The 22643-nt window shown below is 39.2% G+C and overlaps 1 protein-coding gene across 4 annotated transcripts in view; it reads right to left on the reverse strand.

Moving 5' to 3' along the window:
- Window positions 1-22643, reverse strand: part of pex14 (peroxisomal biogenesis factor 14) — a 254740-nt gene that overhangs the window by 110070 nt on the left and 122027 nt on the right. For all 4 annotated transcript variants that reach the window (XM_087980263.1, XM_087980262.1, XM_043676241.2 and 1 more), the window contains exon 4: window positions 167-286. In XM_087980263.1, the coding sequence (XP_087836389.1) occupies window positions 167-286 (120 nt within the window). The remainder of the gene's footprint in view (window positions 1-166; window positions 287-22643) is intronic.

The raw sequence follows: 22643 nt of genomic DNA on the forward strand, positions 1-22643 counted from the left end.
AAATAAATGTGTTTGTTAGGTATCATACATGAAAACACAGCCTGGATTCCAAAGTGTAAAGCATAACAAAAATCACATCTGATCCTATATTCAGACTGGACAAATGTATGCTCTATTCACTCCCATGATGGGCCAGTTGACTGTTAATATCCCTGAGAATACATACCGTTTGGCACAGCAAGTTGTGAAGGTTGCACCAAGTGCTGTTGGGAGACAGGCCCAAATACTTCATCGGTAGCAGTGTTCGACTGCTGTAAAGCTATTTCAACTTCTTCATCTGTTAGACCTAGGTAGAGAAAAATGTAAGAGTCTTAAAATAACAATGAGCCTGTGTAAGGTTAAGGTTAAAACCGATAGTGCACACAAAAGGAACGGAAACAAAAAGATTGCCCAAACTTATTTTTGGAAATCAAATATTGCTTATTGCAAGATATTCCATTTGAATGCCAATGCAATGAATTATTGAGAGATGCAGGATTCTCACAAAAAAGTCATACTGTATTCTTTGGTTTAAATGACATATCTGGACATCACTATGTTCTTCACCAAACTATTAGAATAATAGTGAGAAGCTTGAAAAGTTTTCAATGGTTTGAAAATTCAACCTCTTTGGAGTACTCAAGTACCAAAACATTTTAAATATTCATTTTGATATTCCAGTTAATTTGTTCCAATCAATTCAAATTATTTGTATCATTTCATTCTTTGAGATGAATACAGGCAAGCAGTAGGAAATCAAATTGCTGAAAGCATGTATCCCTCCCCAACCTATTTTCAATCTCACCCAAAATAACACAGCTACGCCTCACAGATTCAACATGAAGGATGACTTCAAAAGGGGATGTAAAAAATGCTAAATATCTAAAATTCAACCTGTTTCTTTCCAATTTTGAAAGAGTTGGAGGAACAAACCGCTTGCCATTTGTGGTTTGGTCATATGAGACTGCATGCCTTAGAGCTGACCAGTTTTTTCAAGTTAACCCCAGCCTGTTTCAGGAAATCAGGCAGGTAAAGGCACTCATCTGCTGCAACCAGTTTACCCGCTTCACCCACTGCTTGTAACTGAACACCCTAATTCAACTATTCCAACTTTCCCCAGAGATCCATCTCATAACCCAAATGATCCCTCCAATTTCTCTTCATTGGACGCATAGCCAGAGGTGTGCGTGCTGCAGTTTGTTGCACTGCATGCTTTCTATCATAGATAAGAGCGCACCATGAAGAATGATCGCTTGTGTGTGACAATTGTGTTCTCTGTATGGCACATTCTCAGTTACTACATGGCTACAAACCTGCACAGCGTAAAGGAAGCACTGCCCCTGACCCTGACACTCAATCTCCCATCTGGACTCTCATCCTCCATCCCGCTCCTAGATTGCAGTCTGATGTAGAAAACTCATATGCCAGGAAAAAAAGAACAAAACAAATAGTACTTAGCTCCTGACAGTATATACTTGCAGGTGTTGCAGCTGCAAAATTCCCCTACTGAGTCTCTGAGAGATAAAATTAGGCCCCAGGTCTCTGAGTTGACAGCCCAAAACACAGGAGTTTTACAGACCATGTCATCTCAGACAGCACAGCATTAATAAAAACATAGCACATTGTATTTCGCATATCAACCTCAACTGGCAATTTGCATATATAAAGTGCAGAATTAAAATGAATATAAGATTATTGGAATAAGTCAGAATGTTCCCAAATCCTTTAACAGAAATAATAGATACCTTGGAGTGATTATAGGACTGCAATCTCATCAATGACTGCAGAAACCACAACAGCTGTGATAGGAATTTATATTACATACATATTGCTAGTGTTATACATGAAAACAGAAATAACCCATCCTAATTATTTTCAGGAATCAAATACTTCTCAGAACTTTGAGGTAATATTGCTGCCTTAAAAACATTAGATTTTATTTTATGCAATTTACAGATTGAAGCTGTTTTGTCCCTTCCCTCCCTCGGTTCAAGTTTCAGTGTCTGCCCTAGTACCGATTAACAACAGTTAGCATGCCCTCTGATCCATGATGAACATCCATTCTGAAGGAATGGCAACTGTGGCATAACCATTATGAATGCAGAGACTGATAGTCAAAATGATTACTGGGAAATAACGGTATTCACATTACAATATAACTACACGCAACAGGATCTGAAGGAATATATTGAATTATAATTTACCCATATCTTATTTAGCACAAAGTTATCAAAACAGAAACCCCGTATGACACTGTTATATAACACCATAAACCCAGGGGAAAACTGTTCAGGAAAATAACAGATCAGAAAGCAAGAAATAAAACTAGCTGAAAATCCCAGTTGGTAGATTGAAAACTGCCCCCTCGCTACCCAATACAGTTTGTCAAAACTCTGAATGTTCACATCCCAAATATTTTAAACACATTCATTTTAAATTACTACTTCACATACATTAATACAGAATTGATAAGCTTACTAGAACTAGATAAAAACATTCTTTACACTTTCATTATCGAATAACAACTCAAATACATTTCCAGCACTTATTGAAAAAGAATATTTTACATATGCTTTATTATTCTGCACTTCAATGACATATTAAAATTGAAAGTTCCATTAGGTAAATTGCTTAAATCCTGCAAAAATCAAAAGGCGACGGATGGTTCATTATAATCTTTCTAATTTTAGATATCAAAGGCTATGTTCAGAATTTTCACATGAACTATCAGTATTCACCATTGTTACCACTCTGATTATTTCAGGATTTAGTACAAGCAGAGATGAAGCTGGAAATCCCAAACTTGCGATCAGCCATTTCCTGCTCCACCACAGGCTGCCCAACTCTCTCCGAGGTCAACAGCAAGCAACCTTGTTTCACCACTGACTGCTAAATCCAGGCTGTTTACTTGCAACTTGAAAGACAAGAAACAGCAAAGAAACACAGGTCTAGATACTCTAACCTAAACCATACAAACTGTGCAAACCCTTTCAAAGGCTAATAGCATGCTGGCCTTCATAACAAGAGGGATTGAGTATAGAAGCAAAGAGGTTCTTCTGCAGCTGTACAGGGCCCTGGTGAGACCACACCTGGAGTATTGTGTGCAGTTCTGGTCTCCAAATTTGAGGAAAGACATTCTGGCTATTAAGGGAGTGCAGCGTAGGTTCACGAGGTCAATTCCTGGAATGGCGGGACTACCTTACGCTGAAAGACTGGAGCAACTGGGCTTGTATACCCTTGAGTTTAGAAGACTGAGAGGGGATCTGATTGAGACATATAAGATTATTAAAGGATTGGACACTCTGGAGGCAGGAAACATGTTTCTGCTGATGGGTGAGTGTCGAACCAGAGGACACAGCTTAAAAATACGGGGTAGACCATTTAGGACAGAGATGAGGAGAAACTTCTTCACCCAGAGAGTGGTGGCTGTGTGGAATGCTCTGCCCCAGAGGGCAGTGGAGGCCCAGTCTCTGGATTCATTTATGAAAGAGTTGGATAGAGCTCTCAAGGATAGTGGAATCAAGGGTTATGGAGATAAGGCAGGAACAGGATAGTGATTAAGGATGATCAACCATGATTATATTGAATGGTGGTGCAGGCTCGAAGGGCAGAATGGCCTACTCCTGCACCTTGTCTACTGTCTAAATCTCCTCAGTACACAAGTATCCTTATTTGTATCTGCAAAGAATTGAACTAGTACATTGAAGCTTTTTTCCTTTCTCACTCCCTCAAAAAGAATGAATGATTCTATAGTCCACACTCTTTTTAGGTATTCATTTCAATAAACATTTACTTGTCCAGCATTGGGCCATTAGTATTTAGATTTTACCACCCACTTCCCATTGGAAATTAAAGAGCAGAACAGTTGATAGGAATATTCATCATTACTCTGACATGCTAATGGCAACCAAATATGACAGTGCTAGAGCAGAGAAAACACATCGCTATCAACGGGGTTGTGCTTTAGTTGAACAACACATGGACATATAAAATCTGGACACATTCTTGGGAATTATGACAGATTGAGAAGCAAAGGACAGCCCTTTGCTCTGTTACTGATTGTGAGTCAGGAAGTCAAGTCAGATGCTCTCAAGAATTCCTCTACTGCCATCATGAAATCTAAATGACAGATCATTAATTTCTCATCAATTGCTGAGATCTTGATCAAATGCCTCTAGTTTCCCAAGTGACAGCAAAGGGGTAACAAATCTGCTTTTATTGACCAGCCCATATTTACTAACATTGAAGTGGATTTATTAATGAGAAGGGATGGTACAAGATTGAAACACACCACTCACCAGTCTTAGTCTTTTCATCTTTCACACGAGTTTATTGGTATGTTACAATGTGGATTAGTGAGATTGGATTTATTTTTTTCCAAATTCTGCTAAGTCTCTGAGAGGAGGATTTTCAAACCATTTCCTCCCGTGGAGGCAGGAAGGTTACCCCTCCAAAATTGTAAGTAATAACCTGTACCTCAGACGCTGAATTTGGAGCAGCTTTCCAAAACTATTGCTGAGCAACACAGCAGCTCAAGTCAGGCAACAGAACCACTTAAACTTAAATTTGCGTAGTTATGGTGGACATAAGATTCTGAGTACTATGTTCAGACTGAACAGAGCGGAGCACGGACAGGGCATGATTCAAAAGTTATATTCCTCTTTGATTCGTGCAATCAGGAAAAGAGGAGTTGCACTTGCAAAATGCACACAAGCAATTTGGGCCATAGCCATTCTGGCTGCCCTCCCTTCTCCAGGCATTGGGGTTGCACTGTTTCATTTCAGATAGCCAGCAGTGAAGAACAGCACACAAGCCTAGTCTTTACACCGTTCGTAACTTTTCATTTACAGAGATATGAATTGCAGACATGCACATCAAAAAGCAATGACCGCAGTTAATGTACTCCTATGCCTAGAAGCACACGAGTTCCCAGTTAATGTCCTCCACTTGAATACACTTAAATACTGAATTAATGGTGAATTAGTATCTACCTGACTCCAAGGGCTCTTGCTGCACAGTGGGAGTCCACCTGCCTTTCGGCAAGGTCTGGGTTCAAGTCCCACCTCAGCGTGTTACGCGTTATGTTACAATGACTTTAAAAAACATGTCTACCTGACAAAGATAACTTCTGTGAGCTCCCAGTCAGGAGGCTGCCTGACCATCAACTGTTATACAGATGTGCATGGTATCCAGCTCTCAGAATGGTCCTGAAAATGGACAGGTTCACTCAGGAAAAATTCATTCTACTATTCCCAGATGTCTTAAATTAGCTCCTGGTCAATATTCCTAATGACCAATAGTGATACCAGGAAGTCAAAAACCAAAAGGAATTTTTTTTTTACAATAAAAAATTGCATTTATCAGTACTTGATAGAGTATTCATGGTAGCAGGTCCTTGAAATAACTGAGGTAGGCTAGTATTTAGTATAGCCATTAAGCACTTACATTAAGGTAGAAATAATGGGCATGAACTTCATCACTCTTAAGCTAATAGGGTCTTTGCTCTTTGCTGGTCTTTGTGGTATAAACTCTGCATCCCATTGCTACCTATCATGTATCGCCTATTTATTCTGAAAATATTTATAATGCACTATAAACACTTAACTCTCACAAATTCACTCAATAGCATCCATTAAAACTTCAACCTGAAGCACTAAGGCACTGCACCACTCAGAAAATTGACTTTCTCATTTCACTTTACAATTCATTTAAATAGATATGACAAAATCCACCTTTCAGACAGTGTTAACCGGAACTGAACAAGCTACTATAATTTCCAGATTTGATGCCTCTAAAATGATACAGTACCAAAGACACTAGTATTGATAACTTGATGGTGGCTTTCCTTCTCCATTTCCGGGCAATTTCAAATACACTCAGTTTTGAATTTTCTCCTGAAGTCTTCTGCAAGATCATTTTCTTCCTGTTCCAAATCAAATTTGTGTCAAACTCAATGTCATCTTGGAATTGTCTAGCACCTTCTCTGGATCTAAACTCCTGAAAGCACATTGAAGGAATTGTGGGGTGGATGGTTAAAGCTTGGGGCAAGGTTAAAGATAAATGGAAGGTACAGACACATATGATCATGGAAATGGAAATAGCCAGTGCTGATGATGAGCCAAATTAAAGTTGGAAGCTCAGTTCAGAATTAAACAGCATGATTCAGCCAGATCATTCAGTTCTTATTCTATAAGGCGGCATAAGAGTTAAATGTTAGACTTCTGCAATAAAAACAGAACTTCAAAAAAAATTTTACCTACAACTGTCCCTCCTGATAAACATCTCCAAACTTTTCAATTACACAACAAAGGTACAAGAAACATCTTAATTTTCAGTCTATGCAATCTAAACAAGTGACAATTTATACTTAAGTGTCCAAATCACACCATGGGGCTCTTGGAGAACAGCAGTAGTGCCCCTACCCCTGAGCCATGGGCCTAAGTTGAAGTCCCACCTGCTTCAGAGTGTGTAATAACATGTCAGTCCAGGTTGATGAGAAAATATCTCCAAAGCAAGTAAATTTTAAATGTGGTTAAAAATGGCCTCAAAAACATTCCATTAACAAACTTAAAGTGAATACATTCTGTGCCTTGCTGTCTTCAGTTACTACACAAGGAAAAACATAGGACCTCAACTCTATTTTGAGAAAAATGGAATACATAATTGTATTACTAATGGACATATATACACAAAACTTAAGAGCATCTAATAGTTAAGCATTCACATCATTTGACACATCTGGAAGTTAAAGAAAGAAGGACTTGCATTTATATAGCATCTTTTGTGACCCAAAGTGTAAAGCATTTTCAGTCAATGAAGTACTTTTTGAAATGTATATCTCCTCATGTAGGAAATGCAGCTGTCAATCTTATGCACACAAAGATCACAGAACAGCATTAACCTCACTTTTTTGCATGTTAATAGAGTGATAAATATTTAGCAGAATACCAGGGATAACAACTTCTATTTCTCTAAACTGTATCACGGGATCTTTTACAACTTCAACAGTGCAACACTCCCTCAGTATTCCTCAGGAGTGTCAGCTTTACTTATTATGTGGAAGTTCTGGAATAAAATCCATTGATCTTGGGGTGAAAGGGATGCCAATTGCGCCACGGCCATCACAAGCTATCTCACATTCTATGAAAAGACACAGGGAAGCTACATTAAAATATTACAGCTAAGTTTTACTGCAGAGTTTCCAGCATCCTCACCCACATCGAGAGCTAACTGAAAGCAAAATAAATGCAACTTGAAATTCTACATCTCCGCATCCCTCCCCTAAGCACAAGTGCCTGAAGTATCTTCCTCAGTAAACTGCACATTAACTATCCTGTTAGTTAAAGTACTCCCTTAAATAAAGGCAATACTCAAGGGGATAGTCTGACATGCATAACAAATCCAAAAGCAGCTCAATTGTAGCTCAGCCAACAGAAGAAACCCATGCTGCAGGGCAAGAACAAAAAGGTCAGGCTTTTCCCCTTTTGTGGGAAAAACTGTTCCACAAGGCATTCTACATAGCAGGCCCAGCTAAAGACTGATAGATAACCTTGTGCATGAGATTCTCCAAGTGAAAGTACCCATTAGCTAGAATTTAGAGAGCATGACGATAGTCCTCTAACCACGACAACCTGATTCCTTCAGCAGAATAATTTAGTACCACACATCCTGTACAATATAGATTTAAACCTTGCTGAGAGTCTGTTAGCAGGCTGCAACATACTTGAGGGTTCTTCAGAAATTAAAATGATCAAAATCCAAAATGAGGAATAGACTGTTATCTATTATATACTATAAACATTTTCCCGCTGTTTCCGATTTCATCCAAATATTGCCATTTATTTCATTTGTCATTTATGGGATCCAGCTGTGCATAAAATGGTTGCCACGCTTGCCTACATTAGAATAATTAAAACAAAAATCAGTAATTCACTCAAAATGAAGTACTTTTGGACATGATAAATGTTAATTCTTCAAGTATGTTGTAGCGAAGAACATTGTCTGTTGTTTCAGTGATTTGAGACCAAGTTTACACATTTACTAAATCATTACCTCTGCATAGCTGGAGGAGCCCTGACAAAATAATGCCATGAGATATGAGGGGAGAGGGGAGCTTAAACCCAAAGTTGCTAGGAAGCTTTACAGTCCTAGAGTCATACAGCATGGAAACAGACCCTTTGGTCCAAGTCAATATGTTATAATTAAGTTACCACTTCAGAAGGCCATGAAAGTAAATATCTCAAAGATATTGATCATTTCACATCCTGTTAGTTACATAGTTCTAAAAGAGTGCAGGTTGAAAAACACAGAATCACTGATAATCAAACAGCATTTTCCAGAAATAGCACAAACAAAAAATACTGTCAAAGGACAACATTTCTCTGAATTGGAAGTGCTATTAAAGGTGCCCCTGCAGGTGAATACATTTTAAATAAGTTTGCACTAAATAAAATTTAAGATATATTTTTCTATAAATAACTTTGACATGTTTAATTAACATAAGAAAATAGAAGCAAGTGCAGGCTATTTAGTTGTTTTAGCCTGCTCCAACTCGCAATTTGATAGTTTCTTTATTCATCCATGGAATGTGATGTTGCTGACAAGAGCAGTGATTGCTGCTCATTGCCCTTGAGAGCTAACCTCGTTGATATGGTTTTGGAGTCACATGCAGCTCAGACCAGTTAAGGACAGCAGGTTTTCACATCTAAAGGACATTAGTGAACCAGATGGGCAATTGTGACAAGTGATGACAGGCTCATGGTCATTATCACTGAAACTAACTTTCAATTCCAGATTTATTAACTGAATTTAAATTCCACCACCTGCAACATCGTCATTCTGTTGAAAGCTCCTACTGTAACCCCGTCTTGCCAAGCAAGACCCACATCCCTCACCTTCCCTTGTTATTCAAAAGTTAACTGATGTGACTGGAATATGTTCTATGACTGGGATAGAAAATTTCAAGGATCCACATCCTTTGAGTGAAGAAAAGTTTACCTCATCCCACAACTTCAAACACAAAAACCAAAACTCTACTGAACATTAGCACAAACACCGAAGTGTCAAGGAAGTCAGTACAACCAGAGATGAGAACAAGTTGGACTTTGATTCAAAGCCAAGGCATAAAAAGATAATTTCACTATGAGTATTAAATCTAACCAATACATTCTAGCAAAATGGATGCCATCTCTTTAATACAAAACAATTCTGCTGTTCATTATACTGCATTATTTTAGCTGCTGATATGTTAAAGGCTCTGTTTATGGTCGCCTGTATCACCAGATGCAGAATTGAGGTATTCGGTGACCTTGTTCTTCTCACCGGGGCATGAAATTACAGTTGTGACACCTTGGTATTACAGTCATAAATACTGCAAACTGCATACCTTACAGCTATATATACACATTTTCTATTGTCTTCAAACATAAACCTGACCAGTATTTATTTAAAAGGGGGCGAAATTGCAAAACAAAGAATTTATTGCTCTATTTTCTTTCCTTATTCCATTCCCACAAAAGTTATTTTTTAAATTAGCAACACAGTATTACACAATATTCTATTAACCCTGCCCACTCCAGCATCTATGGTCACAAACGCTATTATAATCTGTTTGATTTGTGTTACATACAAGGTTTTAGGACCATATTCCGTAACATACTTATCAAATTGATTTAAGAAGAAATCTGCAATCTTTGACAAATTCAAATAACAATTCAAATTTTAGAAAATAAAGTCCTTTGAAATGACAATATTCCCCATATTTTAATTCCAAGTTCATATCCTTTCTGTGCCTTCATACCATAACACCATCCTTTGGTGAGGCAGTGTGAAAAAATTCAACAATACACCTTCACATTACCTAACAGCAACTTCAGACTGCTGAACAAGGTAAATCTCTTGCTAATCTGGTTTATTATATTATGGCAAACATGCTATACCTGAAACACACCAAGGAACACATCAAACTAGGATATATATATATATATATATATATATATAAACTTTTATAAAACCTCTGAAAGGTTAGGATTTTTCCCACTTCAGCCATAAAAGTTAATATCTACCACGTTTTTATGCAAAAAATAAATAAACATGAAATGCCATACCAGAGGCCACAGTAGTATCAAACTCCATACAACTTCATACATGGAAAAAAATGAAGAACTTTTAAAGGTGTATTTATTATTTTTAAAATAATAAAAGCTAAAAATCTAAGGAGGAAGGTCAGAGGGATGGGATTAAGTAAATTAAATTTCAGAGAATACAAGCAAAATACTGTGAATGCTGGAAATCTGACACAAATGCTTAAAAAGCTGCAGAAACTCAGCAGGTCTGGCGGCATCTTTGGAGCGAAAAATGGAGGCAACATTTCGAGTCCAATATGACTCTTCTTCAGAAATCATTTTTAATAGGATGTTCCAGAGAGTCAGCCAGAACTAGTGGGTTAAAGAACCTCATTTTATATTGCAAATTTTACACTTCAATTCAAAGAATATTTAAAAACTTAAAAATGTGTGTGTAGCTTATATTTCATATAGAGAAAGCAGGAAGGAATAGTGTATCTTTAATTGAATAGTTGTGCTTTTATTGCAATTTTTAATATGAATAATAAACTCCAATTGTACAAAGTATAACACAGTGTCTTTCAATTACTTCCACTTCTGCTGAGAAAATTGATTTTTGACATTTTTGCCATTTGTTAAAATCAAATTCAGCCCATCTACATTTGCTCAATGCAATTACAATTCACTGGCCATTTTTATTAAAAATTATTTAAAATATTATTTAAAGCAAAAACAATTTATAAGTACATCTTACACCATTCTGAAGCATCAGTATTTCATTCAACAGAACTGTACATCATGTACTAAATTTACTCATTACAAATACAAATCAATTTGTAGCTATCTTCAACCAGAATGGCATTCAAGCTTCCCTACAAAATGCACAATAAAAGAACAGCATCGTGAGAATAACTATGACATTACAAGGATATTTCTCTTTTGTAATTGATTTCTATTCAAGTAAGTTATCTATCTCGCTTGCAATTACCTCCTTCTCATCTTTTTTACTTCCCAACATCCTAATCTATCTCTGTAACCCAATTTTTTAAACTTTTCAGTGATTTGCAACTTTACAAAAAGAGTTCAGGACAGGGAAGAAAAAATATTAATTACTGTATTACTTATAATTGAACTATCAACAGGACATGTTTATAAATCATAGGGTGGCACGGTGGCTAGCACTTCTGCCTCTCAGCACTAGGGATGTGGGTTCGATTCCAGCCTTGGGTGACTGTCTGTGTGGAGCTTGCACATTTTTCCCATGCCTGCGTGGATTTCCTCTGGGCGCTTCTGTTTCCTTCCATAGTCCAAAGATGTGCAGATTAAGTGGATTGGTCATGCTAAATTGCCCAGTGCCTGGGGATGTGGAGGCGAGATGGATTAGCCATGGAAAATGCAGGGTTACAGGGATAGGGTGAGGGGATAGGTCTAGGTAGGATCTGTTCAGAGAATTGTGTGGATTCAATGGGCCAAATGGCCTTACTTCCACACTGTAGGGATTCAATGATCTCATTGAATGCATTTTGCGTACTTTCCTGATAAATACAGTGCACATAATACATAAAGTATCTATTGTAAAAAGACTAAAGGGCAAACAAAATATAAGTAGAATACAAAAAAAGTCTACTAAAGTTATCCCCATTCCAGCAAGTGATGGCATTTACTATTATCCCTTTAGCAATGCAAAGCTCTCCAACAAGATGCATTTAAAACATTTCAAGCTTAGTAAATAAAATAGAGAATGCTGAGATATATAGGGAGAGACCAAAGGAAGTGAAGGAAAGAATGGTAATGATGCTTCTTAAAAGAGAAAGACAACTTGCATATGTAAAGCATGTATGATGTCTTTAGAACAATCAAAACATTTTACTGCCAACAAATTACTTTTGAAACATTCGAAAACTGTTGTTTGCCGACAATGATTGCCGTAATTTGTCCACAGAAAGGTGGCAAAAACAGCACTGACGAATGACCAGATAATCTGTGCCTGCAGGAGTAATGTACGTGGGAAATCATGTCTCACAAACTTGACTGAGTTTTTTGAAGAAGTAACAAAGAAGATTGATGAGGGCAGAGTAGTAGATGTGATCTATATGAACTTCAGTAAGGCGTTCGACAAGATTCCCCATGGGAGACTGATTAGCAAGGTTAGATCTCATGGAATAAAGGGAGAACTAGCCATTTGGATACAGAACTGGCTCAAAGGTAGAAGACAGAGGGTGATGGTGGAGGATTGTTTTTCAGACTGGAGGCCTGTGACCAGTGGAGTGCCACAAGGATCAGTGCCGGGCCCTCTACGTTTTGTCATTTACATAAATGATTTGGATGCGAGCATAAGAGATACAGTTAGGAAGTTTGTAGATGATACCAAAATTGGAGATATAGTGGACGACGAAGAGGGTTACCTCAGATTACAACAGGATCTGGACCAGATGGGCCAATGGGCTGAGAAGTGGCAGATGGAGTTTAATTCAGATAAATGCGAGGTGCTGCATTTTGGGAAAGCAAATCTTAGCAGGACTTATACACTTAATGGTAAGGTCCTAGGGAGTGTTGCTGAACAAAGAGACCTTGGAGTGCAGGTTCATAGCTCCTTGAAAGTGGAGTCGCAGGTAGATAGAATAGTGAAGGCGGCGTTTGGTATGCTTTCCTTTATTGGTCAGAGTATTGAGTACAGGAGTTGGGAGGTCATGTTGCAGCTGTACAGGACATTGGTTAGGCCACTGTTGGAATACTGCATGCAATTCTGGTTTCCTTCCTATCGGAAAGATGTTGTGAAACTTGAAAGGATTCAGAAAAGATTTACAAGGATGTTGCCAGGGTTGGTGGATCTGAGCTACAGGGAGAGGCTGAACAGGCTGGGGCTGTTTTCCCTGGAGCGTCGGAGGCTGAGGGGTGACCTTATAGAGGTTTACAAAATTATGAGGGGCATGGATAGGATAAATAGACAAAGTCTTTTCCCAGGGGTCGGGGAGTCCAGAACTAGAGGGCATAGGTTTAGGGTGAGAGGGGAAGGATATAAAAGAGACCTAAGGGGCACCCTTTTCACGCAGAGGGTGGTACGTGTATGGAATGAGCTGCCAGAGGATGTGGTGGAGGCTGGTACAATTGCAACATTTAAGAGGCATTTGGATGGGTATATGAATAGGAAGTGTTTGGAGGAAGATGGGCTGGGTGCTGGAAGGTGGGACTAGAATGGGTTGGGATATCAGGTCGGCATGGATGGGTTGGACCGAAGGGTCTGTTTCCATGTTGTACACCTCTATGACTGGAATAAGTGGAAGCTATAAACTGTAGGGTGAAGGAAGAGAATAAAATCACAAATACAAAATTATACAGATGTTCAAAGTCAGAAAATCAAAAAAAAACAAAAATGCCAGAAAAACTCTGGGTCAGGCAGCTTCTGCGGAGAGTCATAGAATCATACAGCACAGAAACAGACCCTTCGGTTCAACCAATCCACATTGACTATATTATAAACTAAACTAGCTCCGCCTGCCTGCGTTTGGTCCCTATCTCTCCAAACATTTCCTATTCATGTACTTATCCAAATGTCTTTTAAACAGTAACTGTACCTGCATCCACCACTTCCTCTGGCAGCTCACTCCATACACTAACGACACTCTATGTAAAAATTTTGCCCCTCACCCTTGTTAAATCTTTCTCCTCTCACCTTAAAAATATGCCCCCAAGCTTTGAATTCACCCAATTTAGGAAAATGGCCTTTATTATTTACCTTATCTATAGCCCTCATGACTTTATAAACTTCTATAAGGTCACCCCTCAACCTCCTATGCTCCAGTGAAAACTGTTCCAGCCTGTTTTTATAACTCACTCTCCATTTCTGACAACATCTGGGCAAATATTATTAAATCTCTCCAATTAATAATATCCTACCTATAACAGAGCAACTAGAACTGCACACAATATTCCAGAAGTGGCCTCATTCATATCCCATACAACTTCACCAGGAGATCCCAACTCCTATACTCAAAGGTCTGAGCGCAGTGAAGGCAAGTGTGGTAAGTGCCTCCTCAACCATCCTGTCAACCTGTGATGCAAACTTCACAGCGGGGTAAAAACAAGGACTGCAGATGCTGGAAACCAGAGTCTAGATTAGAGTGGCGCTGGAAAAGCACAGCAGGTCAGGCAGCATCCAAGCAGCAGGAAAATCGACGTTTTGGGCAAAAGCCCTTCATCCTGTCAACCTGTGATGCAAATTTCAAAGAATTATGCACGTGAACCCTTAGGTCTCTCTGTTCTCCAACACTACCCAGGATCATACAACTAAATGCATAAGTTCTGCCCTTGTTTTACAAAAATGCAATATTTTGCATTTATTCAAATTAAACTCCAACAGCCACTCCTCAGCCCCTGACCCAACCGATCAAAATCTCTCTAATCTTAGATAACCTTCTTCACTGTCCACTGTGGGCCTATTTTCACTGGAGCATAGGAGGTTAAGGGGTGACCTTATAGAGGTTTATAAAATCAGGAGACGCATAGATAAGGTCAATAGCAAAGGTCTTTCCCCTGTGATAGATAAGTTCAAAACCAGGCGGCACTTTTAAGGCGAGAGGAGAAAGATTAAAAAGGGACCTGAGAAGTAACTATTTCACACAGAGGGTGATTCATATATGGAATTAACTGCCAGAGGAATTGATAGACGTAGGTACAGTTATGACATTTAAAAAACATTTGGATAGATACACGAATAAGAAAGTTTGGAAGGATATAAGCCAAATGCAGGCAAGTGGGACTAGTTTAGTTTGGGAAACTTGGTCAGCATATACAAGTTGCGCCAAAGAATCTCTTCCTGTGCGTTATAACTCTATGACTCTGTACCACCAATTTTGGTGCCATTCACAAACCTACTAACTCCTATATTCTCATCCAAATCATTTATATAAATGACAAACAAAAGTGGACCCGGTACCGATCCCTGTGAAACACTGCTGGTCACAAGCCTCCAGTGCAAGAAACAACCCTCCACCACCACCCTCTGTCTCTTACCGCAAAGCCAATTTTGAGTCCAATTGGCAAGCTCATCCCAAATCCCACGTGATCTAACTTTACTAATTAGTCTACCATGCGGAACCTTACCAAAGGCTTTAGCAAAGTCCATGTAAACAATGTCTACTACTCTGCCTTCAATCTTTTTGGTTACTTTCTCAAAACTCTCAATCAAGTTTGTCAGACACAATTTTCTTTGCACAAAGCTGTACTGACTATCCCTAATCATTCTATGCCTCTCCAAATGCACGTAAATCCTATCTTTGAGAATCACCTTCAACAACTTACCCACCACCAATGCCAGACTCACAGGTTGACAGTTTCCAGGCTTCTCCTGAACACCCTTTCTTAAATAAAGGCATAACTTAAGAGAAACAGTTAACATTTCAGATCCTTAAATTGGTGGGGGGGGTGTTTGTGTTCACAATTGTTGCCAGACCTGCTGAGTGTTTCTAGCATTTTCTATTTTTTAATATTATACAAAAAGATGTGAGGGGACAACAAAACTAAAGGAGGTCATGGATGAAGAATATTATAAAGCCACAGATCGACTTTGCTTTCCGCATGGGGTGGCACAGTGGCTCAGTGGTTAGCACTGCTGCCTCCTAGCACCAGGGTCCCAGCTTTAATTCTAGTCTCAGGTGACTGTCTGTGTGGAATTTGCACATTTTCCCTATGTCTGCGTGGGTTTCCTCCGGGTGCTCTGGTTTCCTCCCACTGTCCAAAGATGTGCAGGTTAGGTGAATTGGCCATGCTAAATTGCCCATCGTGTTAGCTGCATTAGTCAGAGGGAAATGGCTCTGGGTGGGTTACTCTTCGGAGGGTCGGTGTGGACTGGTTGGGCTGAAGGGCCTGTTTCCACACTGTAGGGAATCTAATCTAATCCTTACAGCACCTGCTGTATTTGGCAAAACCAACACATTTAATTTGATAGGCATCCTTCAAAGGGTTCCCCCATTAACTAATCTGGCAGAAGCACACAATTCATCAGCATTTCATTCTAACCTGATTATGTCAATGAAACATTAAGACCAATTGCTTATCTCCACAGTTTTGGACCCTTGCACTTGAGAAAATATGAAATGTTTTCTTCTTACACTTTTTCTGCTTGTTTTCAAATTGCACAAGCAAAATTGTGAAATAAAAGATTTTCTTTGCAAAACAAAATCTTCTTGCAACTTTATCACATAGAAAAGTTAACTGTATATGGCGGCATAAATTGTACTTTTGTCTCCAGTACACACCTCTGCTCATTATTAATAAACAAGCCCTTCAAAATGGTGACTACGCACTGAATGACAAGCACAATACAATGCATTGCTGGTTAGTGTCAGAATAGATATTGACAATATTATGCTGGAGCATTTTATACAGTTCAATGACTTCTCTCACAGCATTCCATAAGTGAAATAACATTCCATCACAATGCTTCAACATGCAATTTTCTGGCCATATCGCCAGCACAATTTGTTTTTATTTATAAATTTGATTCAATTTTTAAGTCATCGTGCCTGTGTGTTACAGGCCTGAGAACAAACTACCTCCACAGAGAATTTTGAAGGGTGACATCACACTGTTTGTCTAAATGAATGGCTTATTCACTACTTTTGAGAAAATGCAAGAAAAATAGTCAGACCTTGCTTTGCACTTCTAATATGTATTCTGAATATTGTTATAAGATGACAGTATTTTCTGATTTTCTATGTCTGCATATTGGCAGTGTCTTTAGTGCTTTGAAAATTAACAAGAGCAGTGTTCAGCTTAAAGCCAAAGCTGTCAGCATTGATTTAAGGTTTCATGAAAGCAAATTTGATGTGAATTAGAGAAGTCTAGCTTTGATATGCAGTTAGTTACATTAGTATGGGAAGGACACAAATGTCATTCACAGTATCTTATGAAGATAAAGCAGACTACTTGAAAATGGTATGTTTAAGGTAAAATGGAGCTACCATGGCACAATAAACGGCTATCAAATTTCAATACATTTTCTGAAATGCTTTCAATTTTTTTTTCTAAATGACCTTTTAGTTAACCCCATAAAATGAAACTAAATTAACTCTTTAAGGACTACTGCAAAGTATTTCAGCATCTGTAGTTTCACAAAAGAAAGGCTAATCACACTGTTTTTGTATAGTTCTGCACTTTTCTATAATTGTTAAGAATTTAAAGAAAACCATGAGGATGTATAATGGAAAACAGACTTGAAGTATAGCTTTAGTAGTTAAACAATAGGAATCAATATAAACCATTCATTTCCAGTCATCTGCTTACACATCTTTTGTAAGATAATTCAGAAACTAGCAGTTTTTTGTCAAGTATATTTTTGGTACAACTTTGCACCATGAAAGCTGCAGATGATTCTGGAACTTGCATGAAAAGACACTTTAACCACTATATTTAAAACAAAGAAATTGCTACAGGCAAAGAGACCTAGGTCCACTCAATTCAACTTCTACCATTCAATTAGTCACATCATACAACCAAAATGTGCAGACTAAAAATGTGCAGGTTAGGTGGATTAGCCATGCTAAATTAGTGTGGGAAGTGCAGGCAAGATGGATTAGCCTCTGGAAATGGGGGAGGGAGGAGGGAGGTGAGGGACAGGGTAGGGGCTTGGGTCTGGGTGGGATGCTCTTTGGAAGGTCCATAAAACCATAAGACATATGTCTGCTCCGCCATTCAATCATGGCCGGTAAGTTTCTCAACCCCATTTTCCCAGTTTCTCCCATAACTCTTGTTCCCATCAAGAACCCATATATCTCAGTCTTAAATATATTCAATGCCCTGAGCTCCACAGCTTTCTGTGGCAGCAAATTCCACAGATACATCACTTTCTACCTGAAGAAATTTCTCCTTCTCTCCATTCTGAAAGGCCTTCCTTTACTCCAAGACTATGCCCTCAGGTTCTAATCTCGTCTACCAATGGAAACATCTTCCCAACAACCACTCTGTCCAGGCCATTCAGTATTCTTAAAGTGCAAGGGGCTCGGTGCAAATTCAATGGCAGAATGGCCTCTTTCCACACAGCAGAGATTCAATTATTTTCTAACAATTAGTTTACATGACACCTAGACATGAGAAAACCACAGTGAGAGCCAAGAGTTCAAAGCCACATGCTTCTCCATGTGTTGGAATTTTCCTGGATTCTGGAGAAGTACCAGAGGATTGAAAAACTGCCAATGTGACACTCTTCTCAAAAAGGGAGCGAGGCAAAAAGCAGGCAACTACAGGCCGATTAGCCCAACATCTATTGTTGGAAGCTGTCCTGAAGGAGGTGCTGTTGCCAAATTTGCAGAGAACAATAAAACATGTGGAAAGGTGGTGCGAGAGGAGTACAAATAATTTACGTAGAGATATTGATAGGCTAAGTAAATGGACAAAAAGTTGGAATATGGAATATAATGTGGGAAATGTTCATTGTGGAAGGGAGAACAAAAGAACAGAATATTATTTAAATGAAGAAAAACTGCAGAAAGCTGCAACACCAGGTGACTTGGGGTTATTTGTGCATGAAACAGAAGGCTAGCACACAGCTGCAGAAGATAATCAGAAAGGCTAATGGAATGTTGGCCTTTAGTTTGAAATATAAGAGTTGGGAAGTTTTACTGCAACTGTACAAGGTACTGGTGAGACCACATCTTGAGCACTATGAGCAGTCTTGGTCCCCTTACTTAGGGAAAGATATCATTTCATTGGAGGCAGTTCATAGAATGTTCACTAGGAAGATCCCTGGTATGGAGGGATGATGTTTTCAAGCAAAAGCTAAGAAAGTTGAGACTGTATTCACTCCAGTTGAGAACAATGAGAGCTGATCTCATTGAAACATATCAGATTCTTAAGGGGCTTGACAGGGGAAATGCTGAGAGGATGTTTCCCCTCATGGGAGTGTCTCGGACCAGAGGCATTGTCTCAGAATAAAGAGGTGCCAATTTAAGACTGCGATGAGGAAGAATTTCTTCTCTCAGAGGGTTGAGTGTCTTTGGAACTCCTTGTCATAGACAGCTGAAGGGGCAGACTTTGTGTATGTTTAAGGCTGAGATAGATAGGTTCTTGATCAGTAGGGGATTCAAGGGTTACAAGGAAAAGGCAGGAAAGTGGACATGAGGAATATTGGGTTAGCCATGATCCTATTTAATGGCAAAGCACTGAATGGCCAAATAACCTGCTCCTGCTCCTGTTCCTATTTCGGTCTTAAATCATGGTACGCTTGCTACAAGCCATCTCTCAAATTATTTAAAATACTCAAAACGCTACTTTCTGGAAAAAACCCAGTGTGCATTTGAATAAATCACTGTTGTATCGCTCCCACCATTGCCCTAGCAAGTCTGTTCCATTAAGTAATCACTTATCACTGTAATAATATTTTCACAGATTTAATATTAAATTTAGCCCCTTTATGCATGCTCTGATTTTCCTGGCTGCCCTGCTGAGTAATTTTGCATGGCCTATTTTATCTAGCTCCTTTAGAAAATAAAAAGCAACAATCGGTCCTCCTCTCCATTCTCCCTAATTTAGAATTTGCTGTTCATAAGGCAATGCCTTCATCCCTATAAAATCACTAGTTGATTTTTCTTCAGATTAAAATCTGTGGTTAAGGAAGGGTAGTTTTTTTTCACCATCTAAGGTTCTTTTACAAGCTTCTTGTTTTTAAGTTTAATGTTACTGAGTGCATATAGGAGACACAGTGTGCGATGGTTAGTAGATTTAGAGAGGATCAGGATCAGTCAAATAGATGGGTGACTGTCAGCAATGGTAAGAAGGTTGTTCAGAAGTCTTGTGTGGCTATTCCTCTCTTAAACAGATATTCCATTTTGAGTACTGTTGAAGGGGGTAGTCCCTCAGAGAAAAATAGAAGTGGCAGTCAGATCTTGGGCACTAAGAATGCATCTTATGTTAAGTGGGGTTTGTCAAGATTTAAAAGAATAATTGTTAAAAGGGCCTCTTCCACCAGGGACACAGACAGGAAATCCTGTGGTCATGGCTATGAATCCAGAATAGTATGTTGCCTCCCTGGTGCCACATTATAGGAATACACAATAGGGCAAATAAATCAATGGCTGAAGAGATGGTACAATGTGGAAGGATTCAGGGTTTTGGATTATTAGGATCTCTTCTGGAGCAAAAAGGCCTGTTCAAAAAGGTGGGTTTCACCTGAACTGGAAAGGGATCAATATCTCGGCGGGGAGATTTGCTAGTTCTATTTCTGAAGCATTAAACTAATATGAAGAGAGGGGTGGGGAGATTCCTAAGTAGCAGTGAAAATAGAAAGGCAGATGAGGATGGTTCGGAACCCAAAAAAAAAGAACAATTAGAAAAAACAGATAAGAGCAAGTCAGAATTAAACTGCATTTATTTCAACACAAGGGGTTTTACAGGTAAGGCTGATGAACTCAGAACATGTATGGGGTCATGGGACTGGGGCATCAGAACTATTACAGAAACTTTGCTGCGGGAAGGACAGGACTGGCAGCTCAATTCCCTGGTTTTAATTGCTATGGGAAGGACAGAAAGGGAGGCAAGAGAGGAGGGGGAGTAGTCTTTTTGATTAAGGAAAATATTACATATTGTATAATAAGATTTTATTTCAATGCATCCCCTTGAATCACAGAATCATAACCAGGAACAGAAAATAAGGGGGTAAGGGTGGTAGGGGCAAGGAAGAGGAGACGAGAGAGAGGGGCTGAGAAGTGAGTACTTTGCCAATATCATTACTGCTGAATCTTCTCACACAGAAATTTATTGTTGTTTGCCAGAACATTGAATTATCTGTACTACAAATGTTAGATTTCTTACAATGAGGTTAATATTGTGACTGGGTATTTAATATATTAATTTTAAAAAAGTATTGTTTTGGAGGACCATCTATTTACTATTTTAGAAAGTAAGACCATCATCCTCCCTGCAATAATTGATTAGCTGGCAAAGAGAATGAGTGAGGTAAAAACAAGGACTGCAGATGCTGGAAACCAGAGTCTAGATTAGAGTGGTGCTGGAAAAGCACAGCAGGTCAGGCAGCATCTGAGCAGCAGGAAAATCGACATTTCGGGCAAAAGCCCTTCGTCTATTCCTGAAGGGCTTTTGCCCGAAATGTCTATTTTCCTGCTGCTCAGATGCTGCCTGACCTGCTGTGCTTTTCCAGCACAGCCCAAAGAGAATGAGTGGCTCAGGCTTAAAGCCACAGAGGTTCCAAGTCTCAGATACCATTTGTTGTTGGTTTAATCAATTTAAGCATTGGCATGAACATTACAACTGTCACAGAAACAGAAATTGCTGGCAAAACTCTGCAGGTCTGACAGTATCTACAGGGAGAAAGCAGAGTGAACATTTTGAGTCTAGTCTTCTGATGAAGAATCACCGGATCTGAAATATCAACTCCGCTTTCTCCCCACAGAGGTTGCCGTACCTTCTGAGTTTCATCAGCAATTCAAATTCAGATCTCCAGCATATATAGTTCTTTGTTTTGCTTTACATCTGGCCTCAGAGTCTCTCAATTTAGACAGGGAAAATTGGATATAATTATTTGATCATCAAGGCAGTTGGCCCTTCAGTTTTAATGGAAAAATGGACCATGGAGAAACCACAGCTTAGCAAGAAGTCAATACCTTGGAGAACAGTATTCCCCCAAATGCTCCTGAAGGACTGGAATGAAGAGAGGTTAAAGAGTAAAAAGATAATGCAAAATGCATTTGAATGACAGCTGGGAGCCTGATCTAGTTCTGAAAGAATTTTCCTTTACGTAACTCAAGGACTGTAACCACAAACAACTGATTTCACCTCCTTTGTGAGTGGATCATTTTCCAAAGATTCTCATTACTGCAATTAAAAATGGGTTTCTAAAATGGTGTGTGTATTTTATTTTAGAAGTGTGGAACTCAAGAGCACAAAACCATGGAGCACAGGAAATGCAGCATTTCACCCTTTAAAAGGATGTTGAAACCCTGCAATTATGGCTAAACCTGAGGTTGGAGATGTGTTTGATTGGAATTACAGTGTTGAAGGCAGAGCTGTAGTCAAAATGCACAGGAATCTGACATTGGTATCCTTGTTGTCCACGTGATGAGTGTAGGTCTAGGGAGATGGTGTCTGCCATGCACCTGTTGTGCCAGTTGGCAAATTACAAGAGATCAAGACAATCTAGGAGGCTGGAGTTGATGTGAGTCATGACCAACCTCTCAAAGTACTTCATAATTATGGGATGTCAGAGCCTCTGGGTGGTGGTCATTGAGGCTCACTGCATGATTTTTCTTTGGCACTGGGAAATGGTGGTCTTCTTGAAGCAGATTGGGACTTCAGAAGTTGGACAGTCAGCAGCAGGATTAGTGAGTAGATTAAGATTAGATTACATTACAGTGTGGAAACAGGCCCTTCGGCCCAACAAGTCCACACCAACCCGCCGAAGCGCAACCCACCCATACCCTCACATTTACCCCTATACCTAACACTACGGGCAATTTAGCATGGCCAATTCACCAATTAAGGACTAGAAAAGGCCATAGATGAGATGTAGGGTCTGCATTAACCAGGATGGACAGAGGCTGGACTGTGTGGGTTAGCAGGAATGGCGGCATGTCAAAGGTAGCAGAAAAT

The sequence above is a fragment of the Chiloscyllium plagiosum genome, unplaced genomic scaffold, assembly GCF_037043375.1.
Source record: "Chiloscyllium plagiosum isolate Xiang-an unplaced genomic scaffold, Cpla_swu_hap1 HiC_scaffold_37, whole genome shotgun sequence".
Lineage (NCBI taxonomy): Eukaryota > Metazoa > Chordata > Chondrichthyes > Orectolobiformes > Hemiscylliidae > Chiloscyllium > Chiloscyllium plagiosum.